The 17,166-nt window shown below is 35.3% G+C and overlaps 2 protein-coding genes across 2 annotated transcripts in view; both read right to left on the bottom strand.

Annotated features, from left to right (window-relative positions):
- The window catches only part of LOC136822390 (tRNA-dihydrouridine(16/17) synthase [NAD(P)(+)]-like), a 37,589-nt gene extending 28,161 nt beyond the window's left edge, over positions 1–9,428 (bottom strand). Inside the window, exons 1-3 of the mRNA XM_067078640.1 lie at positions 9,124–9,428; positions 5,650–5,758; positions 5,346–5,396 (exon numbers count right to left, since the gene is read on the bottom strand). Coding sequence (XP_066934741.1) covers positions 5,346–5,396; positions 5,650–5,758; positions 9,124–9,357 — 394 coding nt within the window. The 5' untranslated portion in view covers positions 9,358–9,428. The remainder of the gene's footprint in view (positions 1–5,345; positions 5,397–5,649; positions 5,759–9,123) is intronic.
- A 150-nt stretch (positions 9,429–9,578) lies between these two features.
- Positions 9,579–17,166, bottom strand: part of LOC136822270 (tRNA-dihydrouridine(16/17) synthase [NAD(P)(+)]-like) — a 39,268-nt gene continuing 31,680 nt past the window's right edge. The window contains exons 7-12 of the mRNA XM_067078510.1: positions 14,230–14,326; positions 13,738–13,829; positions 12,613–12,755; positions 12,002–12,051; positions 11,329–11,406; positions 9,579–10,880 (exon numbers count right to left, since the gene is read on the bottom strand). Coding sequence (XP_066934611.1) covers positions 10,848–10,880; positions 11,329–11,406; positions 12,002–12,051; positions 12,613–12,755; positions 13,738–13,829; positions 14,230–14,326 — 493 coding nt within the window. The 3' untranslated portion in view covers positions 9,579–10,847. The remainder of the gene's footprint in view (positions 10,881–11,328; positions 11,407–12,001; positions 12,052–12,612; positions 12,756–13,737; positions 13,830–14,229; positions 14,327–17,166) is intronic.

Genomic DNA, 17,166 nt, shown 5'->3' on the forward strand with positions numbered 1-17,166 from the left:
AATTCTTTGGCTGGAAAGTTTTCTTCAGGTACAACTTTTGTCTCGTTGAAAACAGGAAACTTAGCGAGTTTTCAATTCTCAAAGTAAAGAAACTTATAGGATCGACACTCGAGGAAAGAGTTAAGATTCGAACATCATACTTTGGTTTTGTTTTGTGAGCATTACTTATAGCAAAAGATAATACTCCATGCATGTGTTTGTCTGTAAGCAGGATCATAGATCTTTAACTTCAAGATGAAGGCTTTATTTTACATAATGCCGTGCTATTGCCTGTTTTGCGAGTGCAACTCAAAAAGAGCGGTATTTTCTTGATATGCGAAATATTTCAGATGCACTCATAGAACAAGTAGTATTAGCTTGACGTATTTTAAAATAATGTTTTAATTCTAACATGTTAAATACATAGCCTTACTGTAGAGGTTAAATCTATAGAAGGAGGTTTCTTGTGTGTTCTTAAAATAAAATCTCTATCAAAAAAGCTTGGTACAACACCAACATTTGTTGGAAGCTTGTTTTGCGAGTTAAATTTGAAGAAAGCAATATTTTCGGAATACCTTATCGGCCCTTTTTACGCCAGCCCTAATTTAACACCGGCCCTTTTTACGCCGGCCCTTATTACACCACAGCCTAGTTTTGGGCTTACGCCAATTAGGGCCGTTAATAACGCCAAAATTGGTAAAAATGGCTAGTTATGCTTCAAATTAGTATATGACTAAAATTTACATCAAAATGTAATTTTCAGTAGTAAACTGTTGAAAATTCCATCGAAAATCAAATTTTTAAATATATTAAATATTTTATTGAAGTTTTAAATATGGAGTAAAACAATGGATAATTTTTGTCTTCGAATCATACCTAAAATCCTTTAAATTGAGAAATAATGATAAAAATTAACGCCGCTTTTAGGTCAAAATTGCAAAATCTTGGCCCTTTTTACGCCGGCCCTTTTAACACCTGCCCATATTACGCCATGAGCCCAAAAATAACGCCATTAAGGGCCGGTGTAAAAAGGGCCGATAAGGTAATTAGATTATTTTCTTCTTTTATTTGCTTGTTCGTATGTGTGTGAATTCTACCTGGTTAGTCAAGGAAAATCAACAGTATGGTAATAGACGTATTATCGGTAGGTATAAGGTTATTGCTTGTTTGTAAGAATGGTAGGAGATTTGGATTTCACTTTTTGAGGTGAGTGAAGAAATCTCTACATCATGCTTATTACCAAGTAGTGTTCAAACTATGTTATGGCATCATGTAGCTTCTAGTAATATTTTATGATTGCTTGTTCGCAAGCATGTTAGTGAATTCATTGGCTGTCACGTCAAGATGGCAGCCTAAATGTCCAGAGCATGCTTATTACCAAGTAGTGTTCAAACTATGTTATGGTATCATGTAGCTTCTAGCTTTGTCAGTATCATTACATGCATGTTAGTGAATTCATTGGCTGTCACTTCAAGACGGCAGCTAAATGTCCAGAGCATGCTTATTACCAAGTAGTGTTCAAACTATGTTATGGCATCATGTAGCTTCTAGCTTTGTCAGTATCATTACATGCATGTTAGTGAATTCATTGGCTGTCACTTCAAGACGGCAGCTAAATGTCCAGAGCATGCTTATTACCAAGTAGTGTTCAAACTATGTTATGGTATCATGTAGCTTCTAGCTTTGTCAGTACCTGCTCGTATAGCTTGTTTGTAAGCATGTTAGGAGATCTGACTGTCACTTTTAGACCGCAGCTAAATGTCCAGAACATGTTTATTACCAAGTAGTGTTCAAACTATGTTATGGTATCATATAGCTTCTAGCTTTGTCAGTATCATTACATGCATGTTAGTGAATTCATTGGCTGTCACTTTTAGATGGCAGTCTAAATGTCCAGAGCATGCTTATTACCAAGTAGTGTTCAAACTATGTTATGGCATCATGTAGCTTCTAGCTTTGTCAGTATCATTACATGCATGTTAGTGAATTCATTGGCTGTCACTTCAAGACGGCAGCTAAATGTCCAGAGCATGCTTATTACCAAGTAGTGTTCAAACTATGTTATGGTATCATGTAGCTTCTAGTAATATTTTATGATTGCTTGTTCGCAAGCATGTTAGTGAATTCATTGGCTGTCACGTCAAGATGGCAGCTAAATGTCCAGAACATGTTTATTACCAAGTAGTGTTCAAACTATGTTATGGTATCATATAGCTTCTAGCTTTGTCAGTATCTGCTCGTATAGCTTGTTTGTAAGCATGTTAGGAGATCTGACTGTCACTTTTAGACGGCAGCTAAATGTCCAGAGCATGCTTATTACCAAGTAGTGTTCAAACTATGTTATGGCATCATGTAGCTTCTAGTAATATTTTATGATTGCTTGTTCGCAAGCATGTTAGTGAATTCATTGGCTGTCACGTCAAGATGGCAGCTAAATGTCCAGAACATGTTTATTACCAAGTAGTGTTCAAACTATGTTATGGTATCATATAGCTTCTAGCTTTGTCAGTATCAGTTCATATTTGCTTGTGTGTGTACTGTGATTCACTTGGCAAGTGATCGCGTCTTCACCCGGGTCAACCAATGCCATGTGAGGGGGATTGGGTACCATGCCCCGATAAAAGAGTGTCGGGAGATATGCGCGTGGTGTGATTAGATCCAGTTTAACTATGGAATATTTTGTTAAATTTTAGTACCAGGTAGCTGGTTTTTGAGTACACTTGAAAAGGGCAATAAGAATTTTAGAATAATGGTGTATTTCAATTACACACATAAGACAAAGTGGGTAACTATCAAAACGTTAGAATATGTATCATGTAGCTTGTTTTGCGAGTGCAATTTATAAAGGGTGGTATTTTCAGAATAATTATCCAACTTAGTTGCACTCGTAGAACAAAAGTTTCTACAAGATTTCACAACATTTTAAAGGTACGTAATAGCTTAAGCGTACGACCTTTACCTGCTTAACAGGCGAATCGGCAGTATTGATATATGGACTATTGCTTTGAAAGTGAGCTGATAATATAACTTGTTTGTAAGCATGGTCAGGAGATTTGTCTTTCACTTTTTTGGGATGAATGATGAAATCTCGACACCATGCTTATCATCACATAGTGTTGAAAAATTCTATATTTGATATTTGATATTTATATTTTTTCAGTCAGTTCTAATGCCTGTTCTGCTAGTGCAATTCAATAAAGAGATATTTCAAGAACAACTTTCTACGAAAATTCTTTCTTGGCTTGTCTTGTGAGTGTGTTAAAAATATGCTATATTTTCAAACTATGGGTATGATTTTAATAGCACTCAGAAGTTACAAAGCGGACCGATAGAATGTTGAAAACGTTTTGTAGAAGCTTGTTCATACAAGTAAGATTTGATATTCTTCTCTGCTCATTCACAGACAAGCGGGCTTTCATAAAATTTTTTTTTTTAATGGTTTTCTTGTAAATTTTTTCATAAATTTGTCGGCATTTCTTCCTTAAAATAACACGTTGACTATGAGAAGGGCCTTATTCATTAAACCTAACGACTTTATATGTATACGATTGACCCGTATTTGAAAGTTAGAATATCATTTATGTGAATAAATTTTACCCAGTAATCCTGTTTGAAGAGATTTATTACAGGTGACATTGAGCAGAATTGTGCAGCAATGGCTTTTTTTAGTTAAGAGATTTGTTGTTTGCAAAATAAATAAATGACCTGGTGATGAGCAGTTAAGACTCGAAAAGCTTTGTTTGAATAAAATCACATTTTTGTGTTATTTAGTAACATTAGCTTGGTAACATTTAAATTCCGAATCAGCACCCTCAAATTGACCAAAATCAATTCTAAACGCTTGGTCACGGACATTTTGAAAAAAAGTGAAACGTTTTGGTGGCACTGGCCATGGCCTATTTATTTTGAATCATAATTTAGTGGCTTGGAGAAAATAAAAGAAAGAAAAAAAATTTGTTGTTTGCTTCTGCTCAAATATACCAAGCACAATACACACTATTTTTACAAGAACAATCTTAAAAGAGAACATGATGTCGATTTAAGCTTTTCTTGAGTCAATATGTAAATAAGATAAATAAGCTTTTATTAAGAACATTTTAAGAGCATAATAAGCCCGGAATAAGCCTGAAAATAACAGCATAAAAACAGCCCATTCTCAGCCGTAGTAGATAAATAAATTCAATTTTAACGTCGGAAGACTTTTATTAAATTGGAAAACAATTCTTTGAAAATATTTTTACGATTTCAATATGGTGAAGTTCAAAATGGAGTGGTAGGGTTTTGTAATGGTTGGGTTTAGATTGAGCATGATTTTCAGAGCTGAATAATCATGTTCATTGCAAACACTTAAAACTCAAACTACACCCTTCAAAAAATCGATTGCCCTTTTCCAAGAATCGTATTGGATATTGTGTTCTCTCCTCTTCATCTCCAGAACACGCAATCATGGACAAAAGACTTTTGCAATGTTTGCAAAATACTTCAATATCGATCAAAAACAAGTTCTGGGTGCTTTCCAAACCCATCCAAAGCTGTTCAAAGTCTTTGAAAGTCACCCACTGCAGTCTAACCACAAGGGCTAGATCAACTGGCTTACACCAGTATCAAAACGCTGATTTTTTGCTTGTGGTTCCCTTTTCAGATACATTGAAGAATCATTTTGCTCTATTTCTCATCATTTTTCACTGAAATTTCATTTGTCTACAACCTTTTGTCCAGAACACGGCAATATTCATCTTAACGTGATTTCAAAGAATAAAACTATTTTCTCGGTAAGAAAGTTTTAACTTCGGAATTATGTTCATATAAACATAACAAACACCACGAACTCTAAAACTGATAACTAGAACTAAAAAACTATTCAAATGATAATATAGTGTGTCTTTCTGGACGTGATTTCCAGAGAAAACCTTTTTTTTTATAAAGAGCAATGTTTTTCTGAGTCATGTTTATTCATTCAGTCAAGGACCTTTAGAAACGATAAGTGGAATGGACAGTTCGTTCAAAAAAAATACATTCAGCTCAGAATATGTGTTTTTCTGGACGTGATTTACAGAAAAAACCTTTTTTTTTATAAAGAGGAGATTTCTTGTGGGTCAAGTTCATTCAGATAACCAAGGACCTCAAGAAACCATAGGTGGAATGGACGTTTCGGTCAATAAGTATTTATTTAGGTTAGAAATTTCCCAATTTGGAATCAAATAGTGGTTGACTGTATTGTTGTTGTTTTGAGGAACAGGAGCCACCCATGACAATGTGTTCGACATGTTCAAGAGGGAAAATACCGTTCATGATCTCTTTGGTAAAGGCCGAGTGAGCAAACAACATATAGAGTAAAAAGTGAAAAGTAAATAGAATTCACTTACTGATATTCTCCACTAGTTCCCACTCTTCCATTAGAAATGCACCGTAATGTCCTTAAAATGGAAAACAAAGAATGAGATGATAATACGTCGAAAGACCGCTTCTTATGCAACGCCTGTTTAATATTCGTGATGTGAGGCACTAGAGAGTCTTCCTATAATAATTCTAGTGCTACCCTTTTCAGGACGAGCCCTTCTGCCATGCAAGAATTGTAAGAAAACCAGTGATTGATTTATATAATGAAAAGTTTACTCAACAAAGGCAACCCTAGAAAATGGGATCGGCTTGAAAATTACACATTTGTACCTCTCGCAGCGATGACTTGAGGGCAACCGAGATTCAAATCAACTCCATCACAATGTGGTTCTGCTAATTCACAAGCATCTGCAAATTTCTCAGGATCGTTTGCACAAAACTGAAAGAAAGATAGATAAAGGAACCTATTTTTCAGCGTCTTCTATATTAGGTTGCCCATTGATTTACTATTTCTATACTATGTAGCCGACCAGCCCACTAAGCTTCCATTTAATGATTTAGCTGTCCACTTCGTATCAGTTTGAATCGTAGAGTTTTATAAACATTTACAGCACCTGACCCCGAGAATGTAGTAAACCCCGAGAATGTAGGTTTCTCATTTTTTAGCATTGTAGCCCTAACGATAGTTCAACTTCATAAAAATTTGTTTCAGAGCATACTGTTACATCTTACTGATTATTTCTGGACAGAAAATTTTAACTTGAATTAATTTTTTCCAACGAAAATCTGAATGGAAGTTGATTGGATATTACCCGAACTGAGACATCTTTTAAATAAATCCTCTCTAAATCGAAATCTATTGGAATTAAGTTATGATGATAGGGTATTTTCTTAGTTCTGATGAACTAAGGAAATGGGGAAAATAGTCCATTTCAATATTTACTGTTCTGAGTTAGATATTTTGACGAAAATGTTTGACCTAACTTTTGGGGTTAGTTGACCTACAATTTGGGGGCCTTTATAACCCGACATAAAAAGTCTGTCAAATTATATAAAACTTGTTTGTTGTACTTTTATAACATGAAAGTACTACCTGAGAGATGATTAATGTTGAAATTTTGAGCTTTTACGACGTGTCCCAGACCCGTTGGGGCCCCAGCCCAATCAGAAAATTTGCCTAAGTTTGGAGCAATAGAATTTCTATTCCAATTTGGACTTAAGTAGAAATTTTTGGACCCGATGTGGGAAAAAGTTCCACCCGGGCTGTGAGGTAGGGGTGTTGTTACATTATTCACATATTTCAACACAAAATTTTCAACCTACAAAATAAAAACAACTTTCTTGTCTCTTCTTTTCGTCCTTCCTTTTACTTTTCCTCATTTGTAGTACGATGAAATTAATATATTTGTTAATTTTTTGTCAGCGTATATTTCTAAAGTATGAATTTCACTTAGAGAACAATGATTTCCGATGAATACCGAAATTCCATTCTCAACAACCGAATCTTTTCACCTACATTCTGGGGGTTAAAAAGTGAAAAAATCCAATTTTCAGAATAACAAAATGCTCTTTAGAATATTGTTTTCGCATAAAACATTTCTAAAATTTGCTGTTAGAATTAATCCAATTAAAAAAATATCAACATTTTACTATTACTAGATTTAAAGCCATAAAACGAAACCTACATTCTGGGGGCTATAACGAAAATGGGAGTCAACTTCAAGGACCAAAAAAATTGGTCTATCTATCAAAAGTAATGAAACTAACCCCTAGGAAAGGATTTTGGGAGTTCAAAATTTCGTTGAAAATATTTAATATCTTTTAAAATGCAAATCTACATCTTTCAGGTCTGATTCAAATTTTACCTACATTCTCGGGGTCAGGTGCTGTATATACATAACATATACATAAAATATTTCAACTTCTTGTAAGAAGAACCAATATACTTTTGGAGATCAAGAAATTAATGATGAAAAAAAAAAAAAAAAAAAAAATAAAGGTCGTATTATAGTCATAAACTCAATTGACTTTTCAGAAAAGATGGGGCTTTCACATAAACTAGAGAGCTGCTTACATTTAAAGTCAATACTTTTTGACTACAGACTTCCATAAGCCTATCGATACTAATGATTTGACATGGAATTTTTTAATTGACTTGATATTTTTAGGATAACTCTAACACAAGCCAAGCCAATTTTGACCTAAACTTTATTTCACACGAGAGAAATTTCTCTGAGTCTCTGAGATGGATGATCACCTGCCTGGCACGTGATAATCAGCTTGGGGCTAGACATTTGAGCAGGCTAAGGGGTTAGATTTTCCCCAAAAGTGTGGGTAGAAAATGGGGTTTTTGTCAATTATCCAAAACAAGTTTTAAGAGTAGTATTTGCCCTAATAATGATTACTAACTGATTAGCACTAATTAAAAACAAGAGCTTACGATGTACAAATTTCGAGCACTTTGAAAATTAAAACAAATATGATCATATTTCATGTAAACTAAATAAGATGAACAAGGGTATGTTTCTTCAGTTTTGAGTTGAAGCGATAGTGGACAAAGACAAAAGATTGGTTACAGCCGTTTCTTACGAATTTTCAAAATTACCATGATCTAGTTGTCGATTCTAGAATTTGCGTAATGATGATTTGATGAAACAACATGGCAATATAATATTCAAAACGCAATCTGTAGATGAGTATTCCAGGAGTGATTGAGTTTGAAAGTAAGACGAGTCTTAGTCCTATTTATCTACGACGACGAACAAAAAAAGGAAATACTATGAATAGAGAATTATACAAGGATGTGATAGTGCTGATGTCAGCAATTCTCTCAATCGCAATCACAATCATCAATAGTTCATGCATTTATATCATCGTTACAACAAAAAAAATACGAGAAAAACCACCCATGATATTCATCGTAAATCTCCTCGTAACTTATTTACTACAAAGCGTTTTCGTGCTACCGACCTACGCCGTTTTCCGGTCCGGCAACTTTAGCGAGACTGTGTGTGCATATGTGTGTGATGCATGGCGCCTGTCTTACATGGTCACATTTTACGGGATGTGTGTCAACGTGTTACTGATCGCAATCGATCGATTTCTCGCAACCAAATATGCCTTATCTCGTAAAAGCAGGCTGACTTCGACAAAGTGTAAGACAGTATGCTGTTTGGCGTGGTTGTACATAATCATATTATGTTTGATACCGTTTGTGCCGATGAATAGGTCAAAATCGTTGGAGAATTCAAAATGTCATTACAACCAACCGAGGGTTTGGACTATTTTCATGTTGCTTGTCAACTCTGCTCTCCCTCTAGTTCTGAATTTTGGCATTTATATATACATTGCTCGCAAAATGAAACGCAATAGTAGAGTGTTATTTGGAAAGCAGAAAAAACACAGTCAAGCTACAATAGATCGACTAGCTTTGAATAGAAAGTTGACAACTCTTACGGTCAAAATAACACTACTTTATGGTATAACCTGGATACCTTCTATTGTTTACTATAAGCTTGTTACCATAGCACCCAAAATATTCAGTGACGATTTTTACGGTTCCAACACAGAAGAAATAATAACATTTGTCAACAAGTTTGTGACATTTTTGGATGCTGTTTTCGCACCTGTTTTGTTTTGTTACAGTAGTGAAGATTTCAGAAAGGCTTTTTGGAAGAGGTTCTGGGTGAAAAGAAGCGCGGTAGAAAGTTATGAGCTGAAATGAAACTTAATTAAGAATTGAGGATTACACAAGGGCGCGAAGCACCTGAAATGTAACCCAGATTACAAAAAAACATAGCATACCTGAAAAAGCAGAGGTCGATCATCAGGGCAATGTTCAATAACCAGTTTCCTGTACTTTGGATCTCTGGAAAAGATACCAGCATGCCACATCGGTGTGTAACAAAGATGCACACCTAATTCTCTTGACATTTTTCTGAACGGTAATTCTGATTGATCAACCATTGGTGCTAAAACATGTTTAGGTGAACCGAGAACCTCTTTGTAAAATTTGTATCCTTCGTTTTCTTCAGCCATTTTAATGTTGTGTGATTTATAATTGTATCTTTTTGTTGTTTTTATGATTGATATTTTTTTAGTTTAGTTTTTTAACTAGGAATAAAAATAAAATCAATAGAACAACTATGCAAATTGATTAGTTGATTTTCAAACTCAGCATCGCATTAAAAAGTGAGAAATCTCAGAGAAACATTTATGCTAAACTACAAATTAAAAAACAATGGTAAACTATAATAGAATTATTGTATGTAACCTAATTACATTAGGTAAAATTTAATAGTATATTATCATATAGAATATAAATATCAGTGTGCGATGGATGGGCAGTGTCCTACCAGCTCAAATTTTGTAAAACTTTTAAAAAATTCATTTACCTAAAAATAATTATCATAAAAATTCAAGAAAAATAGTTGTCACACTTTTAGGCGTATTGTTTATTGATGCTGCCGATATTTTTTTTTATCTTGCTATATATGTAATTAATTTTCAGCGTTTTCATCTTCCTTTTCAACTCTTTGGTAGGAAAATTTGTCGGAAAAAAACCCGAAAATTTTCATCATTTAAACCGTAACCACCGTTATTTAGACATAGCGCGTGAATAATTAAAAACAAAGACTAATTATTTTCAAAGTACGCCTTATCAATCAGGGGAAAATCAATCTACTAAGATCTTAAATTTCAAACAAAAGCTTTGCTCCTTGAAAATAGCAAAACTTAGAGGAGTGTCCTAGCTAAAACAAAACAGTAAACTTTCAATTTTCTTAAACTCGAAGATAAAAATTCTGGCTCCTTATAAACGTGTTTGTAAATTTAATTCTTCCAAAACACCCCCCGTTTAGGCACTTTAGAGTAAGTGATTTTCTCTTGACACAATGAATTGTTAATTTAACCAACCTCATTTGAATTTACATCAGCGGTCTGAGAAAGTCCTTTGCCGGGTCGGCAATATCGTACTGTGATTTGTTTCGGATTTTCAAGAAGTTAGAAGTAAAAAAATATAACTAATACAAATTCTCCTCACAACAAAAATTCAAAGATTCTTCCAAAGAAATTCTTTGATTAAATTCAATCCAATTCAACAAAGTGTTAATTATGAGTTTTTTGTACCGCAATAAAAATTCGGGAATAAATCTGCACAGCGCAGACGCTCCGTTACGATTCAGCTTGACGGACATTATACTAGAGATTCGCACGGTACACCCATAGCCTCGATGAAAAGTTCGCAGTGATTGAAAACAAACCCAATCAAACTTCCAAAGGAACTATGCATTCCAAAATAGAAGGTACTTCACTTTGGTAGATGTAAAAATTAACCTTTCCGATGCTTTCATCAAGTGGCAATGATCGAGTTCAGATCTTTGGCATCATTATCACGGTTTTTTTTTTTGCTCCGCCTTTCCGGTTTTCGTCTACATTGACACCAGCTTTTATATATTTGTCTTGGCACGGTGCATTTTCAGGATTTTGTTTCTGCTTTTCTGCTTCTTCTTCGTCTTCTTTTTCACGTCTCAGTTTGTTGAATAAGAATTTGAATTTGTGACCTTCGAAAATAACAAAAATGATAAATAAAGGATGTTGGCAGGCCAGTTATACTAGATCTTTTAGAAAGCAAGACGAAATTCAATTTCATTTCATTCATTTAATGTTTTTTTTCTGTATCAATAATATCAGAGTAAAGGCGAGTGGAGTAGAGCTAGAATAAACAACAAAGACGCTAGTTATAAGTTTTCAAGTTGTTTATTAAGGCTCAGCGAACCTGTTTAAAGAAATCACTGGTCTAGAAGTTTTATTCGCAAACCGATGGTCATAACACCAACCAATACATTGAAATTGCTCCACCAGTCTAGAATTCCAACACCGGAGTTATATTATAATTTGTCATTTGCCGGAGTGAAACCCTGATTTTTAGCACCCCATTTCACTCTCGAATAGATAGTCTAGAAAACTACAATAAACCAGTATGAAGTAAACAAAAAAATGAAAACGTACCTGAACAATATTGAGTACTTTGATAGCGGTCATATCTTTACAACAAGTTTTACATAAATTGTATTCACATTTCTTGCCCTGTAAAAAAACAAGAATAATTCGCATGCGATTTAAAGTAATTTTCCAAGCCAACTTTTGCATAGTTCCCAGTCAAATTTGTCAAAATATATTATGTTCTTCAAAACAGTTTTAAAAGTAAAGGAGGACAACTTTTACGCTACGCAAAAGGGACTTCACCAAAAATAATTTTTTACACTTCGATGATGTTCGGGAAAAAATAAACCTTTCTCAAGTGTTTTGACGCAACCTCAATTATTTCACCAGGGCTTGAAACATTCAAGTCGCAAAATGAAATGTCCGTTACCGCGTAAAAAAGTTGCTTAGTAGAGGCTTTTTCAATTAATATTAAAAGAAAATCGGGAGGAAAATTCAATAAAAAATTGCTTAATTTTAGGACATTTGGGACGGAGCACTCAGAAAAAGGATAAATTGTGCATTCGTTTCCAACCCCCCCCCCCAAAGAAAAACTGAAATGATTACCTAATGAGAGCAAAAGATTGACAACACTGCTAATTGACAGGTGACCAGTTTAAGGAAATGGCTATTCTCGCACCGGCACGACTAAGAAATTGTGTGTTCCAAATGAAGAAATGTCAAAACATATTTAACTTACCCAAGGGTTGTTCTTGCAAGTCACGCATAGCGGCCATTTGTCTTTTGGAACTATGAAGCAAAGAAAGAATATTTGACCCTCACAAACTTATCTGTATCTGACACTCGATGTAGAAATTTTCTTCCGACGCGGTAGATCTCTGAAGGTCGGGAAAATTTTTTAACATCCAGAAGAAGTAGATAACGGAATTTCGCCCGACTGCCTCAGAGATTTTGCAGAGGCCTGAACTCTAACCACCGTTTTCGGGTATTGGTTGGTCCAACCGAAATATTTTCAGGCTTAATCACAAGGGCAATTGAACCCGACCGGGAATAAGACACATGAGGCCGACTATCATTTCTCTCATGGGAAAATGGCCCGCTGACATCAAAACGACTTGACTTTTCTAGTTCTATGAAATGTCGCCAGGACATCAATCAGATGTATACGATTCTACATTATATGCCGTTTTTACTGAAATCTTCTATTTTGAGCTCTCATAAAGAAAGAAGGCAGAGAAAAACACCGAGCTAAACAAAGACGTAAGCATTAAACAATGTTGGAGATCGAAACATTTTTCATAGTAACGAAAAAAGGAAAAAAAAATCTAAAGTCAAAAAAACTTGACGTACCTTTAGGGAATGCGCCTTTGCCGTGCTGATGGTGTTTTTCACGTATAGCTTTTCGTTTGGAGGGCGGTTTTAGTTTTGCTTTTGCTTCCGCCTCTTTACCGCCCTCTTCGAGTGGCCTTTTCTCGCCCGATGTTGTTTTTGGTCTAAGTGAGGTAGAGAAGCGAAAACTTAGTGAATTTAAGGACACAATTTTTTTGGGGGAATTTAGGACACATTTCTTGAAATAACTTGCTAGTTAATTGAAACCATCTTAACATTCCACATACAAAATGTTTACATCAGTTTCTAAATATGTTATTCAAACGAATGATTGACACCCGTTAAACGAAAACCAGAAAATAGAAAATGGAAATCACCCCTTTGGAGCTGCAAGGAGAACGGTTTCAAGTTAAGCCAGGGCCTCGCTTCCAGTAAAAGACAAGCAGGACAGTTTTGTTTCATCGAGCCAATGCAATTCTTGTTGATATGGGATTAAACTTAAATGTCTAGAACTATCCCGAGAACTGTTTAACTGTTTATATTTCTGGAAAGTTCAAATTGTCATTTCTCAACTTTGGAAAAGAGATAGGCAAAATCATCTGAAGGTTTTGCCCAGAAGCATGGAAAGAATCTAATAGCGAAAGGATCTCAAACTCAAACCATCTGGTTATGCCTTCTATACACCCCTGTCTCAGTGCCCCGGTGGCCTGATTTCAGTACATGATTTTTTTCAGTACATGGTTTCAGTACATGATTTTTTCCTACGTCACTGCAGTAATCAAATTTTATTGCACTCATTTGTGAATTGATATATAAATTGAATAAAGACAGCGACAATAAAAAACAGTTCTTGAATTCCCAAGCCATTTAGGATGATTACAAATGAGTGCAATAAAAATTTGATTACTGCAGTGACGTAGGAAAAAATCATGTACTGAAACCATGTACTGAAAAAAATCATGTACTGAAATCAGGCCACCGGGGCACTGAGACAGGGGTGTTTCTATCAAGGTATTGGAAAATATTAGCTTTCAATAACTGTGGTGCGACCGACAGAGGGCAAACACCTGAAATTTTATAAAGTTAGTAAATAGAAACCATCTCTAGCATTTCATACAAAACATCCTACACCTAGTTTCTACTTACGGTGGTCGAACGTACGGTTGACATCTCCAAAAGGGAAGATGACCGATTTCCTCACTGTCTTTACCTTCCTCTATTTCTTTGTCCGCGATCGCCTACAAATGGAATAGATTATGGTTAAGTACTTAATAGACGGGGAATGGTAAATTATCTAAAAACTGGTTTAGAAACTGTCATGAGATAGATTATGGTTAGGTACTTAATAGACGGGAAATGGGGTATGGTAAATTATCTAAAAACTGGTTTGGAAACTGTCATGAAATAGTATTTTTGAATTAAGAAGCTGTTGGGAAGACAGCTAAAGAAGAGGGAGCCATCGGGTCCCCATCGACTGCGATTGCAAACTTAAAGGGCAATTAAATATCAAAATCTATAAACAGGATGGATCCACTTCGTCGAATCTCCCAGAGCAAATATAAGTGCGAAGGTAAATTTGAATCAGTCACAGTTGGACGAAGAAGTTTTACGATCAAATATATAATCTGTCTCTCTCACCTTGGCTTTTTCTTTGATCGTATCCGATATTTTGCACATATCTTCGAATTTCTTTACCTTACCTAGCGGATGGCGCAGTTCTGGGAAATTATCCAAACTGAAATCAGAGTAAGGCAAAGTATTAGAAAACGTCAAAATTTCCTTTTTAATCTAAACACCCCTGTGTCACAGACCCGCTGGGACCCAAGCCCCACTGGAAAATTTCGTAAAAGTTTCGTCCCGGATGGGAAAATACCCTGGTATTTCAGCCCCAGTGGGAATTTGACTTTCATCCCCATTCGAGATCCAATGTTTAAAAATTGCACTCCAAAACCATTCCCACTGGATTTTTTAACCTTAAAACAATAAAATTGCTATCCCCATTGAGATTTCAAAAGGAGTTTTTATTCCCTCTGAGGAAAAGTTTCCAAGATTCCTGAGTGTGAAAAGTTGCAAGATGCTTTATTTTATAGCCCTCAAAAATTGACAAGAGAGTTGATGCACTCATAGTATAGAACATTAACATTAAAATATTAACATTTTAAAAAGATTCATGAGCCTAGAATCAAGGAATTGTGGTTCAAAGAAGTAAACACCGGCTACAACGATGTTATCGTCCGTTACAGTGATAGTAAAGACGGGAAAATATGGCGGTATGCGGAAAAAATCGGCGGGAGAGTTTCAACAAAGAAACTCTACCGACTGTAAACTCTTTTTGGCAAAAAAACTCGTTTGCGAATTTTCTTCGGCTTTGGGCTTATTTTCTTAGATAGTGATTTGTCTTATACTATAGCATAGTCTAAGCTACAACATCTCAATATTGGCCTAAAATATTTGAAATGTCGAAAGAATTTGAACAATTGAGCGTCAACAACAATTCATTGGTCTTTTTAAGAAATGATGAAGGCACTTGATATAGTCTAGTCCCCCCCCTCAGATAAGGCCGAAACGTTTGGAACAAATTTTACGTTTTCACAAAAGCTTCGATGGGATCAACTTATAATGATCCGTCGTGATTATGGCACGTAAGTAAGTCCCGAGGAGATTTCTACAGTCTTTGTTCGCAATATATTGCACCATCATGCCTAAATATCTTAATCATTGAGAAGAACTCAATCGATGTGGGGCAGAATCGTAATATCATTTAACTCTCTCTAATTCGAATCTCTACTAATCTTATATTAATCTTTCTGTAATTCGAACATTGGTCTCGACAGCTAGAAAGTTATCCAAAAATACACTCGGTAATTCGAACCTTTATCTAATTCGATGAAAATTCTTGGTCCCATGAGGATCAAGCTACCTTATCCTCAAATGGTCCTTATTTTCGGTAGATTCTATTTTAGTCGACCGTTAATCAAACGAAGGTTTAATGAAAAAATATATAAATTACTTTTATTTTAATCATGTGTAATGTGAAAAGTTTTTTAATAAATTGCATACAGCCTTTCAACGTGAATTCACCCAAAAAAAAATTGGTGATATATGTGCGAGGTGCTTTTTTAAAAAAGAATTTTATCATATCTGTACATAAAAGTCGACACTGTGTGCATTATTTTATTGAAATGAAAAAAAAAATTCAAATTATAATTTTACGAAAATGAAATGACGCATTACCTAATTCTAATTACGCATTAGGTATGTTTTCTTTCAAAAAACTGCATGTAACAATCTTATTGTGGAACCGTTTTTACCAAAGCTGAACTTATCCGTTGTCTCATAAGTTTTAAGAGTCAGTTTCACATATTTGAAGATTTTTTGTGATCGTTTACAATGGCTTCAAGATGCATACGTATTCACGAGAAACAGCATTAAACTGTGAAACATTGGTTACTGACTGTTTGGATCAAATCATTTACATTATAACATGTTTACTGTGGAAATCTTGTCAATTTGTTCTTGATTTGGTCATGTAGCTTTAATAAGCATTAATTAAATTATCTTCGTTCGGTTTTAATATCAAATAAATTTCTTGGATCTTTTTAAGGCTAGCAGAACAAACAACATATTCACCAAGCCTCGTCAAATTTTTCTTCACGACGGAAAAGCCTCTTTTTATAACTTTTGTAATGAAATCCATCCGAGACAGAATAACAATACCGTACAGAAAGGTCACTAATTTGTCCTTAGTTTGGACCTGTAGCTTTAAACATCAATTGAATTTCCTGAATCACATCACTGTCGACGTACGTCCTCCAGCGGAGAAAATTGGGATGGTTCGGGTCAAGGTACATACAATCATTCAACCAGAACGGACCGTGACCGCGTGTAATACAAGACGATCCGTGATCTCGATCATGTGTATGGAATTTCTTTCCGTTCAGGTTTTGTGGACCCGTCAAAGATTCTATACCGGTCAGTAGAGTCTCATTGAAATGAAGAGTATAATCTTGACTCTCGTTATCGATGTAAAATTCACCGTATCTTGAGATGGCAGTCTCACCCGTGTACGCTTCAGCGTGCACCAAAAAATCATGCTTCGCAGAGACAGTCATTTCATGGATAAAATCGTTTCCTAGCCAAAATTCTCGATGTGGGACACAAAAGCCTACTTTGTAATCATTCCAAGAGCGTTGGAAATCTACGGGGCGAGGCTGATATCGTCGTTGGAAAACAATCCACCCTCCGCCCTCAATATCCATGTTGCATCTGATATTTTTCAAAAAACGCCCCATCCAGTTCACCTTGTAAACACCCGACGCCCTCGCTCCAATACTGTACCAATCTTTACAGTCCCTCGCATTGATGAAGTAGCAAATTCGAAAAGAAACCCTGACCAAATCTTCACGCATGGTAGCACTATCATAAAACTGACATTCATATTGATTGGTGGATGTTTGTTTGATGGTGTAGGAATGGCATTTACGAGTGGTACCACAGACACTTATACATTGTTCTTTGAACTTGGATGAAAATGTGAAGTAAGAGTCTTTAGAAGGATGACCATTAGATGTAATG

Source organism: Clytia hemisphaerica, unplaced genomic scaffold (genome assembly GCF_902728285.1).
Source record: "Clytia hemisphaerica strain Z4C2 unplaced genomic scaffold, Clytia hemisphaerica genome assembly, whole genome shotgun sequence".
Lineage (NCBI taxonomy): Eukaryota > Metazoa > Cnidaria > Hydrozoa > Leptothecata > Clytiidae > Clytia > Clytia hemisphaerica.